The following is a 22,553-nucleotide window of genomic DNA, read 5'->3' as shown; positions in this document are numbered from 1 at the left end:
GAAACACGTTGATGAAGATTATACTTGCAGCAGAGCAATGCATGTAGTTATTAGAAATTCAAGAATTTGATATACAGAATCTGTGTTTAGGTGTTTTATACACGGGGATCAATGTGTACTGCTACTCCAGCCTATATAATATATAAATTTTCTTTGCCATCAAAACTTTGTACTTGCTGCAACCTTTCCATGTTGCGATGGTCTTCATAACCATCACCAGATAGTGATTGAGAGTAAAAACAGAGCAGAAATCAACGTTGAGAAACAGAGGAGTTTTCTTTTTGCAGAATTTGGGAGGAAGGGGTATGAATCAGGTGGTGGTAACATGCACTCCTCACCATTAAAGTAGACCTTCCTTGGAAATGCCCATCCCTGCTTGAAAGTGAAGGTATTCTTGTCCTTTTGAAGAAGCACTTCAGACTGAACATTCCCAAATGGTCCAGCTTCCATTAATAAGTCATTGTAGAATTTCGTGCCATAGAACATCCCTGTGTCATCTGCAAACATGTTCAAGTTTTTCAGTCTCTCATTTGGATTCACATAGAGTCTGAACATAAAAACTTGTTACTTACTTATGGATTCATAGGGAACAAGAGGCTTGTAATTGAAACTGAACACTTGAGTTACGTTGTTTAGATTAGGATGTTGAACAGCAAGTGTCCAGAGTGAGTGGTTCATCCGGTAATTGAAGTTTGTGATTGCAATCTTGACACGCCAGTAATCCTTGTAGTTAACCTTGACATGCCAGTGTACTCGAACTGGGCACATATGGTGCGTGCATTGCAGTAGTGGAGTCTGATCTTTCCTTGGAGTGTTGATTCCCACCATGCTAAGAATTTTAGAATCGCTCCTGCACCATCACCAACATTCAATGATTCAATTTCAAATTATTATGATGATTTTTACTGGGGAAAGCGATTAATACCCAGTTGTTAAAATCTTAAGGTGTTGAATTGAAGTTTGCTTACTTGACACAGCTCTTCTTATTCTCACACCCGCATGCACAAGAGGGGCAAGGAGTTATTGTGTCATTGTAGAATGATGAAAGGGAGACACAGCAACTTGGGTGCTTTCTAGCCAGGAACTGAGAATAAGTGCAGGTTACATTCCATGTCACTGCACAGAAAACCAGATATTGATTAGAATCTGCAACAAACAGAAAAAGAAATTGACTCATGTGAGGGATCAATACTAACTTAAAGCCTGAGTCTTTCTACGACGATCAGGTGTGAGGAAAACGGTGGAAGGCACAACTTTTGCAGGTCCACAAGTGTATCCTGGTCCTGGACCAAGCATGGTGAAGTTCCTGGGGAGTTTGACAGTCTTGTTGGAGGTTCCGGCTTGGCCAACACTCACCTGGAACTGAGAAACAGAGGATGCTGGATCTTGGCCCCAGGCTGCCACCACTCCACCTTTGCAGCAGTTTGAGAACTGCTGGTTGTATGGAACACCCGGCAGCAAGTCTACTACAGTAGGGTTTTTCTTACAACAATGAGGAATGTTTCCTTTGAACTTGGAGCAATCACCTTGTTCTGTTGTTTGTGCACCCGCCATGGACCATATAACTTCTTTCTTAGCCCATGTCCAGCCAAGGGTCCAGCCAGGGTTGGGTATATGCCTGTACATCTGGAAATTGTTCATAGTCACAACAGCCTGGAAAAAAAAAAAGGAACAGAATTTTATAAGCTATTAATAAGTTTGATCTGACTGAATCACACAATCTGATGATTCTATATGAAATGATTAAACTTTCATGATGTTAAGATAGAACTGACCACATAGCCATCTGGAGTCCAGGACATGACATCCCATTTTATGGTTATATTTCCATTTGGATCCAAAGGATCATATGCAGCTGCCATCGCACAACAAATAATCTTAGAACTAAATAAAAATTGAAATGAACCAACAAATCAAGAAATCTTGAGGAATTTCAAGATCACCTGCATAAGAAATTAGCACCAGAAACACAAAAACCGACACCGCAAATCTCATCTTCTTCCTCCTATTCTTCTGAACAAAATCCTCTTAATGGTTCTGCTCAGCCTATGATCACCTACAACATATAAACTGCTTTCTTGTTTGTTTTGAAGAAAAAGTAGTCCTGCAATTTCTATGCATACCTACTGGTAGTTATATGTGTATATTACAATTCAATCAATCAGTTTTCCCTTCCCGTATCTTGAAGCAACAGTTAGGTGAGGTGTGAGCATAAACAGCTTAGTGGTAAAGGTTCAAGTTGACTGTCACAAGCAATTTACAGGTATGAACTTTGATGTTGGTTGACTAGTTTAAGAAAAAACAAGCAGTGTGATTGAAGTGGTATGCTTTTGAGATACTCATTTCCTGTTTTAAAAGTTTAATAATAATGAGAAGAATAATGGTAATACAAACCCAAAGAATGTAGAGACAAGTAATGAGTCTACTTCTCACAAAAAAAGACACTGCAACTAAACCTACCTAATAGCAAGACTTCAACAGTGGGTTCAGCTTTTTTGGTGCTACAACTGAAGAAGATGAAAAATACTGGAGAAAATCTTCTGTCTTGCATGGTTCTGGATGGGTCTAAACTTAGAGCCCTTAATAAAGAATTACAACTCAATTATTTTGAAGTGTCTGTTCTTTTAGTAATTTAAATTATGTATTTTTTTAAATTTTATATGATATTATTAAATTTTTAAAGTAAAAAATCATGTATTTTTTTTTAAAAAAAATTTTAATGAAAAATTGATCTTGAATTTCATGTGTTTATATTAGAATTCTATACACCTCTATATGTTCTTTTTATGTAAAATTAAAAAAAAAAATTACTTTCAATTAACATAAAAGTTATTATAGAACTATAGGATATTTTTCCCTTAAATAATCATTTTTATTTGGACGGTTAATATTATTTAAAAAAAAAATAAAAAGTTTTAAATTTAAATTGATTATTTATTTTCATATGTTATTATTAAAAAAATTATATTATAACTAATATGTATCTATCAACTAATTAATGAATTACATATTAATCACTGATTTTTATTAATCAATTGGAAAAGTAGAATATCAAATCTCAATCTTTGTTTAAGAGGAATATTAGTTATCATTTCTTGCCTTTCTACCTCCAAAGAAACCATGAACATAGTGGATAAGTGTTAGAAATCCAGGTAAATAAAAAACAAGAGGCTAAGCCCCTGGTTTTGAGTTTTATGAAACTTGTCAAACCTCTCATTCATGGATGGCAGCCCACTGGAAATTTAACACAATGTAGATTCCAGGAATCAATCAAAGCTATATATATATATATATATGTATGTATGTATGTATGTATGTTATGTATGTATGTATGTATGGTTATACATCTACAACAAATAAGTAATCGTCGTTTTGGTGGTAGAATTTGGAAGAACATATCATGGGGCGCTGGATGAAGCCAGAGGTAAGCAACTAAGAAAAGCTACTAACCATAATCTGCACTCCTCAAATGATTTTTTGTTACATGTATATACTGATGAAACAAACAGGTGTATCCACTTCTTGGGGCAATGACATTTGTAACCAGCATGTGCATCTTTCAACTTACAAGGAACGTATTCTTAAACCCCGACGTCAGGTATTCCATTCACTAATTCTTTATTAACAAATCATTTTTATGTTTCACTTTTTAAATATTTTTTCTTTTAAAAAAATTGCAGAATCAACAAAGAAAATAGGAAGAAGGGAGTGGTGGAGAACGAAGAAGAAGGAGAGAAATATGCAGAGCATGGACTCCGCAAATTCCTTCGTACTCGCCCACCTGAAGTCATGCCTGCAATCAACAAATTCTTCTCTCAAGAAAATTAAAACTTATGTTTTCTTCCTGCTTCATTTCTTGTATGCAGCTTCAATTAGTTGTTTGATTAATTTAATTGGAACTTGAAAAAGTTGTTGTTTATAAATTTTTTAAGACCTTTAAGAGATGAAGAATTTATATATCTTTGAATTTGTCTATTTAGTTGTAAGATCATATTTCTATTTACTCAGATCAATCTTAATTATTTAATATCTAACAATTAATCACAATTTATATATTTAACTATCATTAAATCTCACATATTTAAATTCATGTAATAAGTTTGTATTTCTATGTGTTAAAAAACTAAACTGAAGATAAAAATTAATTTCAAATTGGAATTTACTCATTCAAATTTCCATTGTTTTTCAATTTTTATACCAGAAATTAAAATAAATTTCAACTAAAACTCGACCTAAATATATATTAAAGCGTCAAAATGAGAATAGTCACTGCCATTTGACATCAACCCAACTAACCCTAGATTTCTCCATTGATCGCCGTCTGGAAAATGATTGAGCATTTGATGATATAAAAGTTGGCTATGAACAGATGGAACATTTGATAGTTCAGCAAGCTTGGGGCCAAGCCAAGCAAAATGCAACTTTTTACAACTATTTGAAATTATTAGAAGGCTGTCAATTAAAAACCCAAATTGGTCTATGCTGATCCAAGCTAGTCTATGTTGAAGACGGCTCTACCCCTCAAAAACCTAATTTTACTTTTCATGTCACAAGCTGTTCTGACTCCTGCATCAAAGAAAACAACTTTCTTCTCACTGAACAATCTTTCAAGAGGATTTCTGGGTTTGGCGAAAAGATGATCACGCACTGCTCAAGCAGTTCTCCCAAGTCCCAAATTTAGAGCTGAAGGTGCCCCCACCAGTCTGCTGTGCATACTCGCAAATAACAGCGCGGGCACAAACATCCCAGGTCCTTGCTATCTCTCCAAGTGACATGGGCTGTGTAAGGCTTCGAAGAGATATGCTAAACCTGGATTTTGCTTTCACTGAAAGATCTTCATCTTCCTCTCTGTAACACAGAATATCAAAAAGTAATATCTCGTTAAATTTTCATGTTTACAGACATTCTGAAACCAGGCGAGTAGTTTCGCTTCGAAAAGAAAAAAGGAAAGCATGTTTTATATGCGAGAATCATTATTAAAAAAATAAAACTAAATAGGAGAGAAAAATCTTGAGTTTGACACAAAATTCAAAAGTATATATTTTCCAGTATGATATATATTGTCTTTTGAGCTCCTTGGTGTGTTGGAAGGCTGCTCCCTTTGTGAACAATTGATTTCGGCTTCAAGCCTTTCTGTTGCCTTTGGCCCGGCAAAATATACATACATGCTAGATATGCCCAAAGTCCTTTAGTTAAAATAAATCTTGTGATAGTGAAAGAGTTGTTCAGAAAGATTTTCCATAAGTATATTAAGTTTATCATGTAGAGTTGCAAAGTTAAACTCATTAATGAGAATTTTTCACCAAAACAAGAGATCAGTAAATATAGACAACTGAAAGGAACAAATCCACAGTTTCCTTACCTGTCTTCAACAGGAAATTTGTCCAAAAGTATCGGAGAGCAATTTGGGTAATTTGAGGGAACTAACAAACGCAAAGGTTGAATTGGTGACTGCATAGAAACAACAAACAAATAATTTGAGAGAAAAGAATAGTGGAAATGAGCAGAAGGTCGCTTCTCTTCATATTTTTAACCTACCATCTGTCCTGAGGTATACTGCAATTTCAAGCTTGGACTGAGAGCCACAGCGCTGTATGAACACTTGACAATGGTCCCTTCACCTCCTTCAGAAGTAGCTGCTGTGGCACTTGGATCAACATCTTCATCACTGATGTCAACCACTGTGTCTATAAGTCGCTGATTTATCTCCCTTATTTCTTCCATAAGGGTATGATTAGCCTGCAAGAGGGACAGGAATCCTCATATTGAAGCTAAAATGGCATTCTGGAAAGAGTTGATACTCTAATGAAAATCAATCAATAATAATAATAAGGCTTAAAACAATTTCCGCATGACACTTAAATTTGTTGAAGTCAAAAGACGTAAAAAAAGTTACAAATACCAACAAGCTCACAACTTCTATTAGATTATTGAAGTAACCATTCCAACATGCAATAACACCTCAACAATACATAGAAATGACTATTGAAAACTAATTATGCTCCTTTCCAAGATTTAAGGACCATGAATGCTATACATCATTGGACATGTACACATTTTTTTATCAAATAAATCATGGCTTTTAAAACTTCCAATTAAGAAAATGCAAAAAGCAATAGAAAGGAACATAAAGTTCAGCAAAAGAAAGAGAGAAACCAATTACTAATGCAACAAGGAACTGGATGTCAACAAACAAAAAAATAACATGACAATTTTTACACATTCAGGGTCAGAAGCTAACTTTATAAAATGCCAGAAACTGAGAATTGTACCTTAATTCTTAGCTTCTTAATACTAGATGTTGCAGTTGATTCCAGTTCAGATATCTCTGACGCGGCCAACTGCTCACTCACACTGCCTGCTGATGATACAACATTTAAAGGCACAGCACTAGTGAAGCGCCTCATTTTCTTTGTCCCCGTCATTCCATCTTGTGTTATCAAATTTCTTGCTTGCAGACGGCACTTTGTCATTGCAACCAAATCCTCACCAACAGCAGCTCTAGAGCCATTACCTGGAGCTGATCCTGCTATCCTATCTACCATGCTGACAACAGAGCTGATGTCACTGACGGATGCATCCAAGGCTTTAGATGACATAGACTTCACCTGAAAATATATCAATAATCTAATATGTTGACATGCATTTCCCCTAAATATTTTAAAGTATAATCCTATGGTTCACAACCAAATAACTTCAAGATATCTAGCCCTCTTTGAACTTCATTTAAGCATCATAGGAATTAGAAATGTCAGAAAATGACTTTGCACTCACCGCTTTGATTAGGCGCTCAAGAGGCTGTTCAACAACACTTGATTTGCTTGGGATAGCTGTCACGGTATTAATATGAGTGGCATCTGGACCAGTGAACTCAAGCAGAGGTGAGGTTGATATACCAGGAGTCCCAATTGCAAGAGACTGATTTGCTGTTTGTGCAGCAATTATTGGTTGATGCCCAAAATTTCCAGCATTTGACAGAGAAGATGTACCGAGAATTGGTTTTTCAGTCTCCCCTGGCATAGGAGATGGAGCCAATGGAGTTGAAGGGGATGGGACAACAAAAGGTGAATTTGTAGATTGCAAAGGGGTTCCCGTTTTTGTGATAGATGAAAGCAGATTTTGCTGGTCAACCTGCGGAGATGAGTGTTGCTGCATCTGAGGAGATGCAGACTGTAGGATTTGGGACGAAGACATGGGAAACTGAGCTCCTGATTTCAGTTGTTGAAGGGGGTAACTTGAGCGTTGGCCTGCTGGGAGATGTTGCTGAAACACCCCTGGTTTAAGATTTATCCCCTGTCTCATTTTCACATCATTCACGTCATTCATCTGATGTGGCTGTTGCATTTGGTGTGTCTGCAACTGTGCAGTCATCTGCTGCTGCTTTGCTTGTTGCTGCAACTGCTGCTGCTGCTGCTGCTGTTGCAGCAACTGCTGCTTCTGCATCAATTGCTGCTGTATCTGACGCTGCTGAAATTGCTGTTTGAGCTGTTGTGTCTGTAAAAGTTGCTGGTCTTGCTGTTGCTTCAGATGCTGATGTTGAAGCATGCTGGAATTTGATTGAAGAGGATTAATATTTGGCTGCACAGGATTCACGCCACTTTGTGAAGATATGGAATTAATATTTGTTTGTTGGGAAGCACTTCCAGGATTTTGCTGTAATGATTGTAACGAGCTTAATCCACCCACTTGCCCTGAATCTATGCCAGAACCTTGCTGTGGCGGATTTAACAAATTTTGTTGTGCTGTTGAAACCCCAGATAAAGATGAGACCGAATTATGCTGCAAACTTGTCATACCACCCTGTTGGATTGTTTGAAAAGAACCTTGTAAGTTCATGGATTGAAGCTGCGGATTCACTTGATTTTCATGGGTTTGCCCTTGAGTTATATGGGATTGTGATTGCTGCATGGAGTGCATATGAGATGGAGGAAATTGTCCTTGCTGCAGGGGCTGCCTAGGCCTGTTCGTGTTCAAAAAATTAATGATCTGCTTCTCATAAGGACCCAACTTATCCTTGTAACTGGGGTGAATACTGTTTTTAGGAACTGATAAGAATGCTATAACTTTCTCCAAAAGTGTTCTAAATTGTTTCAACTTTTCGAGCTGCTCCGACTTTGGCTGCTGAGGAAGAGAATCATGCTGGAAAATGAATGAAAAGAATGATATCAAATTCAAGCTACAAACTACAGGTACATCATACCAGGTCATATGAAAAAGCATTATAAAGGTGGAATATAGGATATGGATTCATGGAGCTGATCTAAAATTAAGGTTTTGTTGAATCAAGTCATTCTGTCTGACAGTGTATTTTTATGTGTGTTTGTGTGTGTGGATAAATTCACATGCCTAGGCTTCAAAGAGATGCTTACAAGTTTCCCAGCATAAATACAGCAGCAGTAACTTACATGTTGCAATCTAGCATCAACTTTTTGGAACATTTCACTCAGTTCAGGCAAGTATTTCTCCTTCATGGACTTTATCTGCAAAAAATAAAGGCATTAATAAAAAAAAATGCTTCAGTTCTTAAGGTGCCGCTCTAATCAGAGAAGATTTTTGTTTACACGTGCACAGTTAACAGACAGAACATAATGCAGTTCATACCCAATGAAGGCAGGATTCACTGCAGTTAATATTTTCAGCTTATTATAGTCAATGCACACAGATCAAGGCCCAAATGAAATTGATTTTTATCATGCCAATTAATTGATTGCTCTATCGTCTGCTCTGTTTCTCACTCAAGGCTAAATCAGGTTCTACCACAAGAGGATGTTCCAGAAGGTTCTACTTAATTCAAATGTGTCTTGCACAAATAATTCAAAATTACCTAAGGCATCCACTAAATCATTCTCATCAAAGCACATGACTAGGAAAAGTCAATAAATAGTACTTCCACAAATCCTTTGCATCCCTCCAATAGAGTGGAGTTTGCAAGTTTTAACACCCCTTTAAATAGAGTCTCAGTCAATGCAAATAAAAAGTATTGGCTGGCTAAATTGGACTACGCATAATTCATGGCATGAAATATAAAACAAGAAACATAGAAGTTCTGTGACAACTGAATTAACAACTAATGTTTAGAATACCACTGGAAGGACTCAAACAATTATCAAAATACAAAAGAAACCTGTTGTCTGCCTCATGAAGGTCAATAATCTGCACATTTCTTAACATTATTCAGAGTTCCCACGAAGTGATCAGATTAATACCTAATTTTGAGTTATTTCTTTCCATTATTCTTTCATTGTGAATACAATGAAAGAGTTTTGGATTCTTTTTACTTGGTCGTTTAATGTCTTTATAACACCAAACTGTGAGAATGATTTAATTCGATTTCTGATTAAAACTGTATTCCATAATTGATCTTTTCTCCTGTTGTTTTAAAATTTACAGCAATTCTTGAAGAAAACCTACCAATTTCCTGAAGCTCAGATTTATTCCCACCAAAGCTTGAAATCACATTTAAGTTTTCTACCTAGATTCTATATCAAAAATGAAAGTCACCCATTGAGCAGCATGGACGCCAACTGACCTTCTGATAGATCTCATCTTGCCAATCACCTGCATTTGCACTTCCAGTCTGAGCTGTAGAATCCAAAGATGCTACAAAAATTACACAGGGAGCAACTTTATGTGAAACCAGAGAGAACGCAATGTTGGAAATTATCCTATGAATGCCCATATATGCCCAAAAAAGTATAGATACAAAATAAAAATGCATCTAAAAAGAATCAAAAGAAAACAATTTGCAAAAATAAACTACTTCATTATTCATAAGGTATCACCAAATTATTATACTGCATAGAGAAACAGATTTAACAGAAAACTTCTTTAAGAACACCCAGGAACATGACAAATATCTACCATGGTCAAAATGAATACAAGAAAATGACAAATGACTATTCCCATATGCAGGTCAAAGAATAAGGTTCCATACTAATTTCAGCAACAAATGATGTAGAAAGTAATTATGCATAGGTGGCAAAAGAAAATATAATGATACCCATTAATTAGAATGCATCTTGATAATGCCAAAAAGAAGTTACAGATTCAAGACCATGATGAATGTCAAATGCTGGAAGTTTAAATAGGATCATGAATTCATAAGATGATCAAAATCAGTAGCAAAAGGACTAGGAGAATTAAATAGCACAGCAACATACAAGTTGAAGTCTCTGGAAGAGCTCTTTGTGATTGATATAACTGCTTCTGCTGATCCAGGACATTCTGAGGTTGAAGCACAGATCCTGATGCTTGAAGCCTTTGTTGAATATCTCGCTGTAGTGAATTAGGTGCCTGTTGCAAACCCAACTGCTGTTGCAACTGAGCAGGTTGTGACTGAATTTGCGGCATTATTTGCTGTTGTGGCTGCGGCTGTGATTGCTGACCATGAGAAGTTAACAGGCTTGGTGCAGCCTGCTGTGTTTGTTGCTGCAGCGGAACCTTGGCTTGTGGTAGCATGTGTACTGAGTGCTGATTGGTTTGAATGCTTGAGTTGCCAGATTGACCTGCAAGTAACTGCTGTTGTTGCTGTGGCTGTATCAATCCCGAGACATTACTTTGAGGACCCAACTGTTGCTGATGTATAGTAGCAAGGTTGTTGTGTTGATTCATTAATTGCTGCTGCTGCTGTTGTTGCTGCTGCTGTTGCTGCTGCTGAAGGTTAGGAAGATTATTCTGCTGGTTAAGTAATCTCTGTTGCTGCTGTTGCTGCATATCAGCCATACTTTGTTGGGCAATCAACTGATTTGGCTGCATGCCTGTAGCACTTGTCTGTTGGCCCATCAATTGTGGCTGCTGCTGTGGCTGTGGGGGTATTATTGACTGCTGCGTCATTGGTGTTGATTGTTGATGAATACCAGTCGTTTGCTGCGGCTGCTGTTGCCTAAGAACTGATTGTGGATGCTGCTGAAGCATGGATTGTGCTGGCTGCTGTACAGAATTTTGCTGATTTTGTTGAAAACCAGAGAGAGGAGCTGATGGCATTACAGAAGGCTGCATAACAGATGAAGTCTGCATCCCAGCTTGCTGAGACGATTGCAGTTGATTAGGCTGTAATAAATTCTGCTGTTGCTGCTGTTGCTGTAAGTGAGATGATACGAGTGAATGTGAGAGATTTCCTTGCTGTAACTTCTGCTTCAGAAGTTGTTGTTGCAACTGCTGCTGGTAGAGATATTGCTGATTCTGCGACTGCTGCTGCTGCTGAGGAAGAACTTGCTGTCTTCCCTGAATTTGCCTCTGAGAATTAGCAAACATATTTGAGGATACCCCTTGTCCTAATGAACTTCCCCCTGCATTCTGTGTGATGCCAGATACACTATGGATGTTGGTGTTCTGGCCAACAGCATTTGTAATAGTTGTCTGAGATAAACCAGACACAGGAGGCATTGTCGACTGTAGGCCAGCCGAAACCTGAATTCCAGATGCTATGTTATTCTGAATAATCTGTTGCCGCGTCTGAGATTGATTAGCTGGCAGTGACATAGGAATTGATTGCCCTTGATTGTGAACTGGGGGTTGCATGCCTTGAGATGCTATTAGATAATTAGGGGATGAAGGAATCAAAGAGGTAATGAATGAGGCACAAATACTAAATCAAATTAGCATGATAAAAGCAGCCATGACTTTTATAGGAATGGAGACATGAAACTTTTAGTCATTGGACATACCTGGATCTGGAGGTTTGTTGCTATTGCTGGCAGAGGCAGATGGCATCGAATTGGATAGAGTATTTTGAGATTTATTCTCCATTGTAAGCATCTTCAGAGATATCTTGCGTAGATAATCTGCCTGAAATAGGATATCAAGATAATCCAAATAATATCTTGAAAGTATCTTCTTTGAAAAAACCAAATATTATTAGACAAAAAAGGAAAAAAAGTGCATTAACGGATTACTTGGGATCCTCCAAAACAGGGAAAGGATACAAAAAAGAGAAAAGAAGTACAATTTCAATATTAAGCCACAGTCTGGTTTCTTTTGAAAACAGACAAAGAAATATCCTTATGAAGTGATACCTCTTTAGCCCATAGAGAGTATGCAGGTCTCTTGTCTGATAGAGGCATTGGAGGTGAGAAATGGTTTATAAAGTGTTGATTTTTGGAGAAAAAATATAATTTTATTTCTCATTCTTTACATTGTTACACTTAAAACATTTATAGAATTACTAATCTATTAATCCGAAAATTCTTATTCTAATATAATTCTAATAATATGAAATTATTATTTTTATAGAATTCTAATTACATAATACTAATTAATTAAATAATTAATAATAAAATAATAAAATATGATATTCAACACCCTCTCTCAAATTGGTGCAGGTACATCACACATGCCCAACTTGCATATCAAGTTGCAAACTCGAGACGTACACACGTGAAAAAGTCAAAAAATGACCAGAAAATGCTGGTTAGAGCGGCTTGCATGTAAAAGAAGCAGATCTGCGTCGGATCACGAAATTAGAGGCGGGCACGCGTAGAAGAACCGGAAAAAGGACCAGAAAATGCTGGTCAAAGCGGCTCGCGCGCGAAAAAGGCCTGGTCGCGAAATCAGAGACGACCGCACGCAAATAAGCCAAAAAAGTACCAAAGAAGGTTGGTCGTAGTGGCTCGCGCGCGAAAGAAGTAAATCTGTCTGGCAAGGCAGCAACTCAATTCAGCTTAAAATGACTCAAAGTCGACTAAAAAAAAAAGCTTGAAGTCGGCTCAAAAACAGCTCGGGCTCGGCTCCTTCTCCGGACAGAACTGACTTGCCACGGCGCTGACATTCTTCTTCCGCCGCGGTGCTGATCAGTGGTTGTGCATATTTGGATCCGATTTGCAAAATCGAAAAACAATCGGATCAGACCTTCTGTTCTCCCCGATCTGGTCGAAGGCAGAACCAAAGCAAGCTAATTAGCAACTAGGAAGCTTCTGGAACCAGTATTTTCTGATCAGACACAGACGCAGATGCACCTGGAAGCTGAAGTCAGAAAATAGAAACAGTAGAAATCACGGATCAGAAGCTGTGCGAAGAGGCAGAGGTCGTATGTGAACCAGTTGCTGTGCAAGGGAGCCAGAGAAGAAAATACTGCAAACCAGAGGTTGTGCGCGAGAAAGCAGCGCGAACAGCTGAGTGCGGCCGGAGCAGAGAGATTGGGTAGGCCGGAGACGCTCACCGGAACAAGACGGCAGGCCACCAGTGGGGTTAGGACTCCGTTTGGTTAGGTGGTGAGACTATTCTAGGGTTTTGAAAGAAATCCTGAAATTAAAAATCCTAAAATACACTTATTTTTGCTCTGATACAATGTTAATTTTTGGAGAAAATATATAATTCTATTTTTCATTTTTTAGATTGTTACACTTAAAATATTTATAAAATTCCTAACCTATTAATAAAGAAATTCTTATTCTAATAAAATTCTAATAATATGATATTATTATTCTCATAAAATCCTAATTACATAATATTAAATAATTAACTAATAAAATAATAAAATATGGTATTCAACATAAAGAAAGGAAGAGATAAAGTTTCAAGGGTAAGAAGAGAAATTCAACTAACATAAAGAAAGCATCAATACTAGCTAGCCCAAAGCCTCTAGGCCACATCAAAATGGCAAAAAGAAGACTGTAGGACTCTACATTTCGATAACACATTACTCGCACATCTAAGGGCAAAGCAAAATTGGCTCTACAAGTTAGAAGCAAATCGTGTTTGTTGAGCCTGTTAAGGGTAAAATTCCGCAGAACAACTTTATACTTAGAGGTGGCATTAAATTCCATGAATACTTTGATGAAGACACCATTCTAATTGGAAGATTGTGCATTAGATAGAAAGAAGTAGTTGCAAGTGCAAAGAGTCAAGTAGTCCAATGTCCATATTGTATTTCAGGACAGTTAAAAATTGAAAAGCTCAAAATAGATCAAGAAATAAAAACATATCAATTGTTTCCCAACCACTTAGAATTTGAAGAAAAGACAGATTCCAAGATGCTTGACCACTCCTGATCATGAAAATTCCATGTCAACCACTCAATTTCTTGGCCACACTCCTAAGAATCTTAAATAGAGAAAGATATTACAACAGAATACTAAAAGACACACCTGCAAAAAAGTGACCCCCAACTCCCAGAGAAAAGAAAGCACCTTTCCAACACTCAAGATGCCCAAAAGCCCTACAGACGAGTCCCGAAAAGAAACGAGAGGAACAACCAACAGACTCCAAAAACCTTCTATCAATATGATCATCCATGATAATGCCCATTAAACTACTCTTGTTGAGGCTAATGCATACCCCCCCGCAAAACCTAGATAATCTCATACACCCAAAAGAATAAGCACATCAAATCATGTTGAAGTTGTAAGATAAAAGTGGAATTGGGTCATTAACAAAGTGGAGATGAGAAATCTCTACCCCTTCCTCCCCCACACTTAAGTCTCTTAATAACCCTCTCTTGGACTCCTAAAACTAAAGACATCAATGGATACTGTAAAGAAAAGGGGAAAAAGGCTCTCCTTGCCTCAACCCCACCAAAGATGATATCGACTCCTAGAATCGTATACACTTTGAAGTTACTTGTATCAAATGAATATGCAAATGAAATAGAGGTTGTTTAGAGTTATTTATAAGTTGCTTATGAGGACCCCATCCCCACTAACTTGTTTAGTAAATTTACAAAGATCTAACAAGTAGGTTTTTGTGAAGTACTTAAAGCAATTAACCACGCTTTGGCCATTATTAAATGTGCTGGTTGTCAATTAGCTTTTCTTTATCACTCAAACATTTATGTGAAAAATCAAAGTTGATTATTATATCTGTGTTAACTAGAATAACTTCACCACATATTCCTTATGATGATGGATATATGAAGAGGGTTTTTAAAGTTGATTGTTTCTATCTTTAGCATATCAGCTGAGTGGACAAACCAAAATCATATGTGAGAGAAACCTTAATTCTTGAAAGGATTGCAAGAATTAGACTGTATCTAGTGATATTGGATCTTGATTGTAAGTGATTGATTGGAGAACTGTTCAAACACTATAACATCTCAATTGAAGGATGTTCTATCATACATGAAGGCTATCATTATCACTCTCTTATAAGAAAGTGGATTACATCTTCATAAAGTTTCTCTCTTTACTCCCGGATGTGTCGAAGGAAATAACAAAAGTTTGGTCAATGCATATGGCTCAGCAGTTAAAGTTCTTAAAGACTGCACCCATAAGCTTAACCATCTTTGATGCAAGTAATAAAATTGCCAGTATTTGCATGATTACAGTGATTCAGTGACCATCATCTACCAAGACCAATCTCTTCCTATGGAGCAAGATGATGTCATTATCATTGACCTCCTAACTAATAAAGAAAGTTAGAAGATGAGATAATTGAAAAATTTGTGAACGCTGGTGTGATTCCCATTGAACAAATTGGAGTCACCAAGTGATGACCTCTCCATTTAATAATAAGCAATAGTATCATTCAGGTTGAGATATTCTACTTAATTTAAAAATGAAAGAGGCATCTCCTGAAAAGACTACAGTAGCAACAAGCTCATTAAATAATTGCCTAATAACCCTGTGATTATGGTGGCAACAAGCGCATAACCTTGGTTGTTTCTATTCTTTGTGATTGTGGTTGTCACAAATTGTTATGATTATAGATTGAATTAGTCTTTCCTTCAATTTTTCTACTAAACTTTATTCCATTCTGCAACATTGAGAAAATTGTTTTAACTTGTATATTATAAATTATTAGGATTTAATTTTTTTGTTTTAAACTACCATTTTTGGTGACTTCAAATTCTCATAACTAAAAAAAACTCACTAGGCACGCTATAGCAAAATTCAATAAGTGGTAAAATCTACGTCCACATCAAACAAACAATACTTTTGCGTAATAAGTGCTTATTCTCTTAACATGTTTACTTACCCATTAACAATTACCCTCAAAATTTGTTGTCAAGACACAGTAAGTGCTTATTTTTGTAAAATAGACACTTCTATCCAAACATGTACTGTTCAGTTTTAAATCAACATCTAAGTGCTCTAAGTTCCTTATGAGTAATCCATTGGTTTGGAGAATGTTCGATTCCAGTTAAAAACAGCTTACAAACATCTGCTGCTTCAAGCACCTCACTTTTAGAAAACCCAAATCCCTCTTAATTTTAAATAAATCATGAATATTGAGCAGCATTAGATTAAATTAATATAATCTAGGTTGTGCCAAGACTACAAACATTTTCCATAAATTCTACAGCAAATTGACAGGTTCCACAATATACATGCATGCATAGAATATCTTTATGAATGTCCACATATGGGCATGCCAGAATTTTTACCTGATAATTCCAAAGTGCTAGTTAAAACAAAATAAGCATATTTGGCATCTTAATGCCAAACACGACAATTACGGAATGCAGCAGGTTAGAATTACCTGGCTTGTGGCAGCTGAATAGATCTTCTCCTCAAACCTAAAAGCAATTTTTTGGAGTTCGTTTATTCCCTCAGGACCAGAAAAAGGAAGGTGCCTCTTCAACGTTTCCATTCTATATACATGAACATCATGTTACTAAAATATTCAGAAATAGCTAAAAAATAAACTTCAAATTGCAAGTGCAATTATATAGTGAATAGCATGCATAGATAAAACTGAATCCAAATTCAAACTGTTTCCATTTTGCGTTCTCTATCTTCTCTATCAAGAATGAGAAGGGAACAAAATTGGGAATAGCTTGTTGATGCAGGAAGTGAAGGGGTATTTGGGGAACAGACTTTAGGGATGAAATTTCCAGGTTTACAGGAATCTAACTCTGGTTTGCGTGTAAATTAGAGAGAAATTTTATCTGGAATATTTGTATCGTTATGATTAGGAAACTAATAGATAATTCTCAAATTATCCGAATTAGAAGATAAAACAAATCAATCCAAATCAAAATCAAATCTGAAACAGATCTCCCTTGCTCTGACAGTAGAGTTAAAAGACTCTTAGCTAATACTGAAAATCAGTAAAAAAAAAATTTAATTACTAAATTAACCCTAAACCCTAATTTAACGTTAAAACAGTTTTTCTTAGCTATTTTCACGGTCTCCTGGGACAAATAGAAATGGAATCACCTTCTTTAATCTTTAGGGATAGAAAGAAAGAGGTAACACCATTTCAACATATCTATTATTGGATCAAGGCTAGAAAATTCAGATTCATTAACCTCCGTACTTTCTGGTCCAGGTCAAAAGTGATGCAAAGAAGGTAGTAACAAATAAGACCACTCTGCCACCAATCTGACATTTTTATTTAAAAACATTGTTGATACAAATCATCTGTAATACTTTTGGAGTTCTAGTTATCGATTATCATTCAATAATGTAAAATATCATTACCCAAGTACTGAAATATAATCATTTCCCAGAACAAAATACTGAAATATTATCACCAAAGGGACGAATTTTATGGAACAAACTTTAATAAAATACACCTGAGGAGACAACACTTACATCTTGTTGACTATTCTTTGCCGAGAATCGTGATGCAACTGAGCTCTCCAATCACCTGTGTCAGCAGCAGGTTCGGCCCCTGGTTGAGTGGGTCGCCAGTTATTGTTGTCCATCAAGTCTATTAACAGCCATAACATTAGGAACATCAAACCATCCGAGTGAAACTTCGGTATCCAACAAGTATACAAGTTATAAAGATGAAACAACAGACGAGAAAAAGAGATTGAAGGAAAATAAAAATGACATTAACTAAACACTAATGGGATGCAAACCAAGTAGAAGAGAATGAGTTTACAAGTTACTTAAAAAATTCTTATCATATTCCCAGATCCTCCGGTACATTAAGAGTATGACCCTTGAACAAAATCAAAAGACTTAAAACCAATGGTCTCTAAATTTGGGAAGGGGAACTCGAAGCATCAAAAGACCTCCTATTCTTCTCCTTCCAAATGACTTGAAAATAATCGGGCGAGGGAATGCCCAAACTTACACTTGAAATGAACATCAAAACTAGTTTGTGAGATTTTAGAAATCCGCCTCTTGTACAAAAAACCTCATTGGAGATCACAAACCGCATTTGTTTCATAAAATATACAAGAAAAAAATAAAAATTAAAGATATACATAGTAAAAATACCCTTTGATTGAAGAACTGACAAGGAATATCAAAACAAGCCTAGACCAAGCAGATAATCTTCTTTAAAAAACAGTTACAGCAAAAGGCCAAGCAAAACTTTGTCCATGCTTTTGGTCCAACCAACCAAATGATCAATTTGAATGAACTAGATAATCATTAAGAATTTTCAAACCTTCATACCTTCCCTAGTTAAAAAATGGAAGCCTATGACAAATACATCAATAAAGAGTTTGCTCAAGTTTTGAGAAACCTTTCGTCAATAATAACTTTAAATTCACCACTGATATTTGTTCTGAGGCTATGCATTAATGAACTCCTCCACAGGTTCAATCGCATTTGATTAACAATTCAACATTTCAAATGTCAAACTGTAACTGGAAATATTCTAAGATGAACCAATAAGATTGTAGCATTTCTTTTCGCGTTTCTGACAATTCATTTTGGACTTTTAACTGCCATCTCAGTTTAGCCCTCTTTTATCTCACTATACAAAATTGGAAGCAAACCTAACAGTCATCATAATACTCTTCTCCTACTTCAGTTCATAGTTAACTAAGAGAAGACATGGTCATTAACTTGGTGACAAATTACAACGGCACCACAATAATGCGAATCAAATATGATATTCTGCTAGCTTGTTCACAGCCAGTCTAACATTCATAAGCAAAATAAACTGTCCTCAGTCAGATATGTAAATCTGACAATTATGAGCAGACAAAAATTAATCTCTACGGGACTGAGAGCAAGCTTATAAAGCATTAAACCTGTTATCAGCCTAACTGAACCACAAAGTTAACATCCACTTGGTCCATCAAGTCAGTAAGACCATATCAAAATTTAATCTTCCAGAAGCAAAAAAAAACTAGATAGAACTTCAAGACTTTTTCAAGGTTTCCCGGCTCCTATAATTTTAATTTAATGGGTTACAGTTAATTAAAAAAAAAAAAAAAAGCTAACTCAGTTTTACTCACTAATTAGCAATTTGCAGTTGGCAACCTTCTATGTCAACCAGCAATCAAGCGAGCCGCTCAATCAAGTTAGATGCGGCCACCACCACTGTTCACTCCCACCCGTACACTAAACAAAAGGTGCAAATGCATATAAATTCCAAGTTCAATAACACAGCACAGCACAACACAACTACAACACAAGTCAACAGCAACAGACCAAACTTAAAATTTCAGTCAACGAATTAAAGAAAAGAAAAAGGTGATTGTGAGGCCAATTACAACAATCATGAATCATATAGCGTTAAATATTGAACAAATACCTCTGGTAGTGTAGAAAGCAAATAGTGACAGGAGCCTAGATCGGGCCTTCTCACTGGAGAAGAGAGGCTGAGAGGAGAACCAGAAGCAAGGAGGAGATTTTCAGATTTTTCAGACACCGAGAAGAAATCAGCTTTTCGATTTTCTTTGTTCGCAGCAATTAACGTTGGATGATTCTGCACCTGCTAGTTGGTGTGTGTAAATTAACCATTGAGTCCCGACAAGGAGAGCAAATGGGTGCGAGGCGAGCGGGTTAGGGATAGGGGACGGCAAATGTGATAATTATATTTTAACGACTCAATGGCAAAAAGGTCTTTTCATTCGATAAAACTGTCCATTCAGTTCATGTCCTTATGTATTCTGACAATTTTTTAATATTAAAAAATGGGTACAATTCCATAAATGTCCCTAATAGATCAAAATAATTTCATCAAGGAAATACTTTTCTTTATATAATATAATATATTTAATTAAAAAAATCATAAATAATCTACCTAATACAAAAGTTTAATGAATATGGATGATAAGCTAAATAAAAGGCCACGTCACTCTCATTATTTTATATTTGTCTTTTTTGTTTAATGTTTTTCCTAACCCACTCCGATTTTTTGATTTTTTTTTTTTTTTTGGCCCTTTGCTAAAATTTCGTTTCTTTTTATTATTACTATTACTATTATTCTTTTCTATTTTAATAAAATAAAAATAAGACTATGTACACTGTACCTAAAATTTTCTAATTTTTGTTTTCTAAATTCATATGTATATAAATTTATCCTTATTTTCACGTTAAATAAGGAGAGCCTCTTCTCTTCTAAGTTTTATTTTTCTTTGGTAACAAATTGTTGAAATTTTCTTTATATGCATTCAAGTTTTTTTTTTTTCTATATCGGGTGGTTTATTTCGTTATATTGTTATTTTTTATTCATTAAATTGTAATTGATGATAAAATATCTTATAATTAATATTCATGATTAATAGATTATAAACTATAATTAAAAAATATTTTTTGTAATTATTTATGAATTATACTCTTACTTCCATCATTTTTATTTAAAAGACATCACAAAAGCACATTATATATGTAATTAACACCTCGTAAAATATTTTATTTATGAAGAGTATTGTTAGAAAACATAACTCTCATCTTATTATTGTTTTAGTTTTTTAAATATATGGAGTTTATAGAGAAAAATGATGATAAAATCAAGTATTAAAAGTGAATTTAATAGGTGGCAATGACATGTTGATGAGTAGAAAATTAATAAGTGGCCGGAAAACTAATAAGTCGATAGGTGATGGATGGAGGTGCTAGTAACTTAAGCTTACGTGAGAGAGAACATTAGAGAGAGAGAGAGAAAAAAGAGGTTAAGAAGCATAATCGAAGTTCAAAATATTTTTTTTTTTTAGGTGTTCAAAATTCAAAAAAATGTTAGTATCTATTAATTTATTATAATTGATTTATAACTAATAAAATGATAAAATTATTGATTTTTTTTTTGTTAGATGAATATCTTTAATGACTCAAATAATGAGTCATTAGAACTATTAGAAATGGATAAAATCTCATATGCCCTTTAATGGTATATATGGTTTACCATATGCTACTTGTTATATGGGTGCTACAAGACATTTACATGATGTTTATATATTCCTTGTTATCTTATTACTAAGTTTTTATTGCATAGGTCTTATTAGAATATTCGTCATTTGTCCTAAATTGTTAATCGTCTATATTCTGGTCGTTTTTTTAATATATTAAATAATAATATTTTTTTTTACTAGTTAAATAAAAATACAAGTTTACCTTAATAATATTTTATCTTAACATAAATGGAATAAAATGAAAGAGTAAGTGATGTCGACTCATTTTTAGGCATGCAATGATTTATAATGAGATGTTCTTATTTAGTTTAAAGATTGTCATTTGTCAAAGGGTTGTTTACATACTCGAGCATCTTCGTGTTTTCCAGTTTATTCTTTCTACTTGAAGGTAAATACAAGTTTTCTCATCTTCTATCCCTTACAACATGTTACTTTTCTATTTATTTAATATGAAATGTCTACATACCATTTTCACTTATTAAGTTATTTCTAAATGACGTCGAGATGAGTTAATAATTATTATTTTTAAATATAATAATAGACTCTAGAAAAAAAATATTTTTTGTTCTTTTACTAATAAAACTTATTTTACAATTTATTAGTAAGCGAGAGATATTATAATTATTAAAATATATACAATTCTTCCTAATAAAAAATTAGGTTATTGTCATTCTAAAAATAAGGTATATATAAAAAAGTATTGGTTATTTGAGAAAATTTTTTTAAAATTTTAATTTAGCAAAAAACCATGTAAGAAAATCTTTATGTCTCTCGTAAGTTTGTGATTTTTTTTTTTATTTTTTTAAACACCTTATTTTATAGGAGATAAAATGTTATTACGGCTTTATTCAATAAAGAGAATAAACCTATCTCTTATCGTTTGCTGCCTCAAGATGAAGTTAAAACAATTAATATAATATAATTGGTAACATGATGGATGATGAGATAATAACATTCTCATACATAATACGAAGATTGAACCTTGGTGTTTTGATTTGGGAAAAGAACCATATCTTCTTCTTCTCTATTTCAATGACTTTCTTTACTCCCTTCCAAACCGATTTTTGCCAATAAAATATTCGAGCAAATTGATTTTTATCTTTAGTTTTGAATTCTAATAAATCGAAAATCAAAATTTTGAAGATTTCATAAAATATTTTAAAAAGTATTTGATTATTTATTTTTAAATAATTATCTTATCAATTTAAAGATTTAGATAATTGAGTTGTAAAAAAATCAAGAGGAGTTATAAAAAAAAAAAATCATATTTTGTCTAATTTAATTACTTTGTAAAAAAATAAAAACATTTACAAACACAATTTCATTAGTAATACACCTTACATTTTTCTTCTATCGAATGATCTACTGTTATTCCTCTACGCGTACCCTTCTCTGAGGGAGGGAGGGAGGGAGGGCCAAGTAATGGAATTAAAATTAGTGAAGTAAAATAATTTTTGGGATAAATATTTAATATATTTTTTTTAATGAGATAAGAATACTAAAATTATTATTTATTAATGCAATAAAAAATAAAAATAATTTAGTTAATCGCCTGAACTAAATTAAAACTTCCATT

At 34.7% G+C, this 22,553-nt stretch overlaps 3 protein-coding genes across 7 annotated transcripts; 1 reads left to right on the top strand and 2 right to left on the bottom strand.

The window, feature by feature from the left end:
• Positions 1–8: 8 nt before the first annotated feature.
• LOC110820252 (COBRA-like protein 4) lies at positions 9–2,569 on the bottom strand. Of its 2 annotated transcripts, XM_088216981.1 has the most exons (7): positions 2,461–2,541; positions 1,944–2,056; positions 1,776–1,855; positions 1,197–1,653; positions 969–1,116; positions 573–850; positions 9–497 (listed from the first exon to the last, which is right to left on the bottom strand). In XM_088216981.1, the coding sequence occupies exons 2-7, from the start codon at positions 1,993–1,995 to the stop codon at positions 214–216; spliced, it is 1,299 nt and encodes a 432-aa protein (XP_088073107.1). In that variant the 5' UTR covers positions 1,996–2,056; positions 2,461–2,541; the 3' UTR covers positions 9–213. The 2 variants fall into 2 exon arrangements, with proteins under 2 accessions (XP_088073107.1, XP_021905372.1); XM_022049680.2 differs by having other exon boundaries at positions 1,944–2,569.
• Positions 2,570–3,196: 627 nt separating this feature from the next.
• On the top strand, positions 3,197–3,923 carry LOC148269123 (B12D protein). The gene is made up of 3 exons (XM_088216982.1): positions 3,197–3,424; positions 3,510–3,598; positions 3,681–3,923. The coding sequence occupies exons 1-3, from the start codon at positions 3,401–3,403 to the stop codon at positions 3,826–3,828; spliced, it is 261 nt and encodes an 86-aa protein (XP_088073108.1). The 5' UTR covers positions 3,197–3,400; the 3' UTR covers positions 3,829–3,923.
• Positions 3,924–4,322: 399 nt separating this feature from the next.
• LOC110820235 (mediator of RNA polymerase II transcription subunit 15a-like) lies at positions 4,323–19,641 on the bottom strand. Of its 4 annotated transcripts, none has more exons than XM_088216975.1 (13): positions 19,378–19,641; positions 19,079–19,184; positions 17,472–17,589; positions 16,414–16,525; positions 11,667–11,787; positions 10,161–11,531; positions 9,530–9,600; positions 8,406–8,480; positions 6,775–8,139; positions 6,273–6,608; positions 5,539–5,739; positions 5,363–5,451; positions 4,323–4,848 (listed from the first exon to the last, which is right to left on the bottom strand). In XM_088216975.1, exons 3-13 carry the CDS (start codon positions 17,582–17,584, stop codon positions 4,641–4,643), a joined length of 4,062 nt encoding a protein of 1,353 aa, XP_088073101.1. In that variant the 5' UTR covers positions 17,585–17,589; positions 19,079–19,184; positions 19,378–19,641; the 3' UTR covers positions 4,323–4,640. The 4 variants fall into 4 exon arrangements, with proteins under 4 accessions (XP_088073101.1, XP_088073104.1, XP_088073103.1 ...); XM_088216978.1 differs by having other exon boundaries at positions 9,530–9,582; XM_088216977.1 differs by having other exon boundaries at positions 10,161–11,522.
• Between the last annotated feature and the right edge of the window lie 2,912 nt (positions 19,642–22,553).

This window comes from Carica papaya, chromosome 1, assembly GCF_054855325.1.
Source record: "Carica papaya isolate Zhongbai chromosome 1, ASM5485532v1, whole genome shotgun sequence".
NCBI classification, from domain to species: Eukaryota; Viridiplantae; Streptophyta; class Magnoliopsida; order Brassicales; family Caricaceae; genus Carica; species Carica papaya.
The sequence above is the reverse complement of the archived record's forward strand: the minus strand, read 5'-3'. Positions and strand labels throughout refer to the sequence as shown.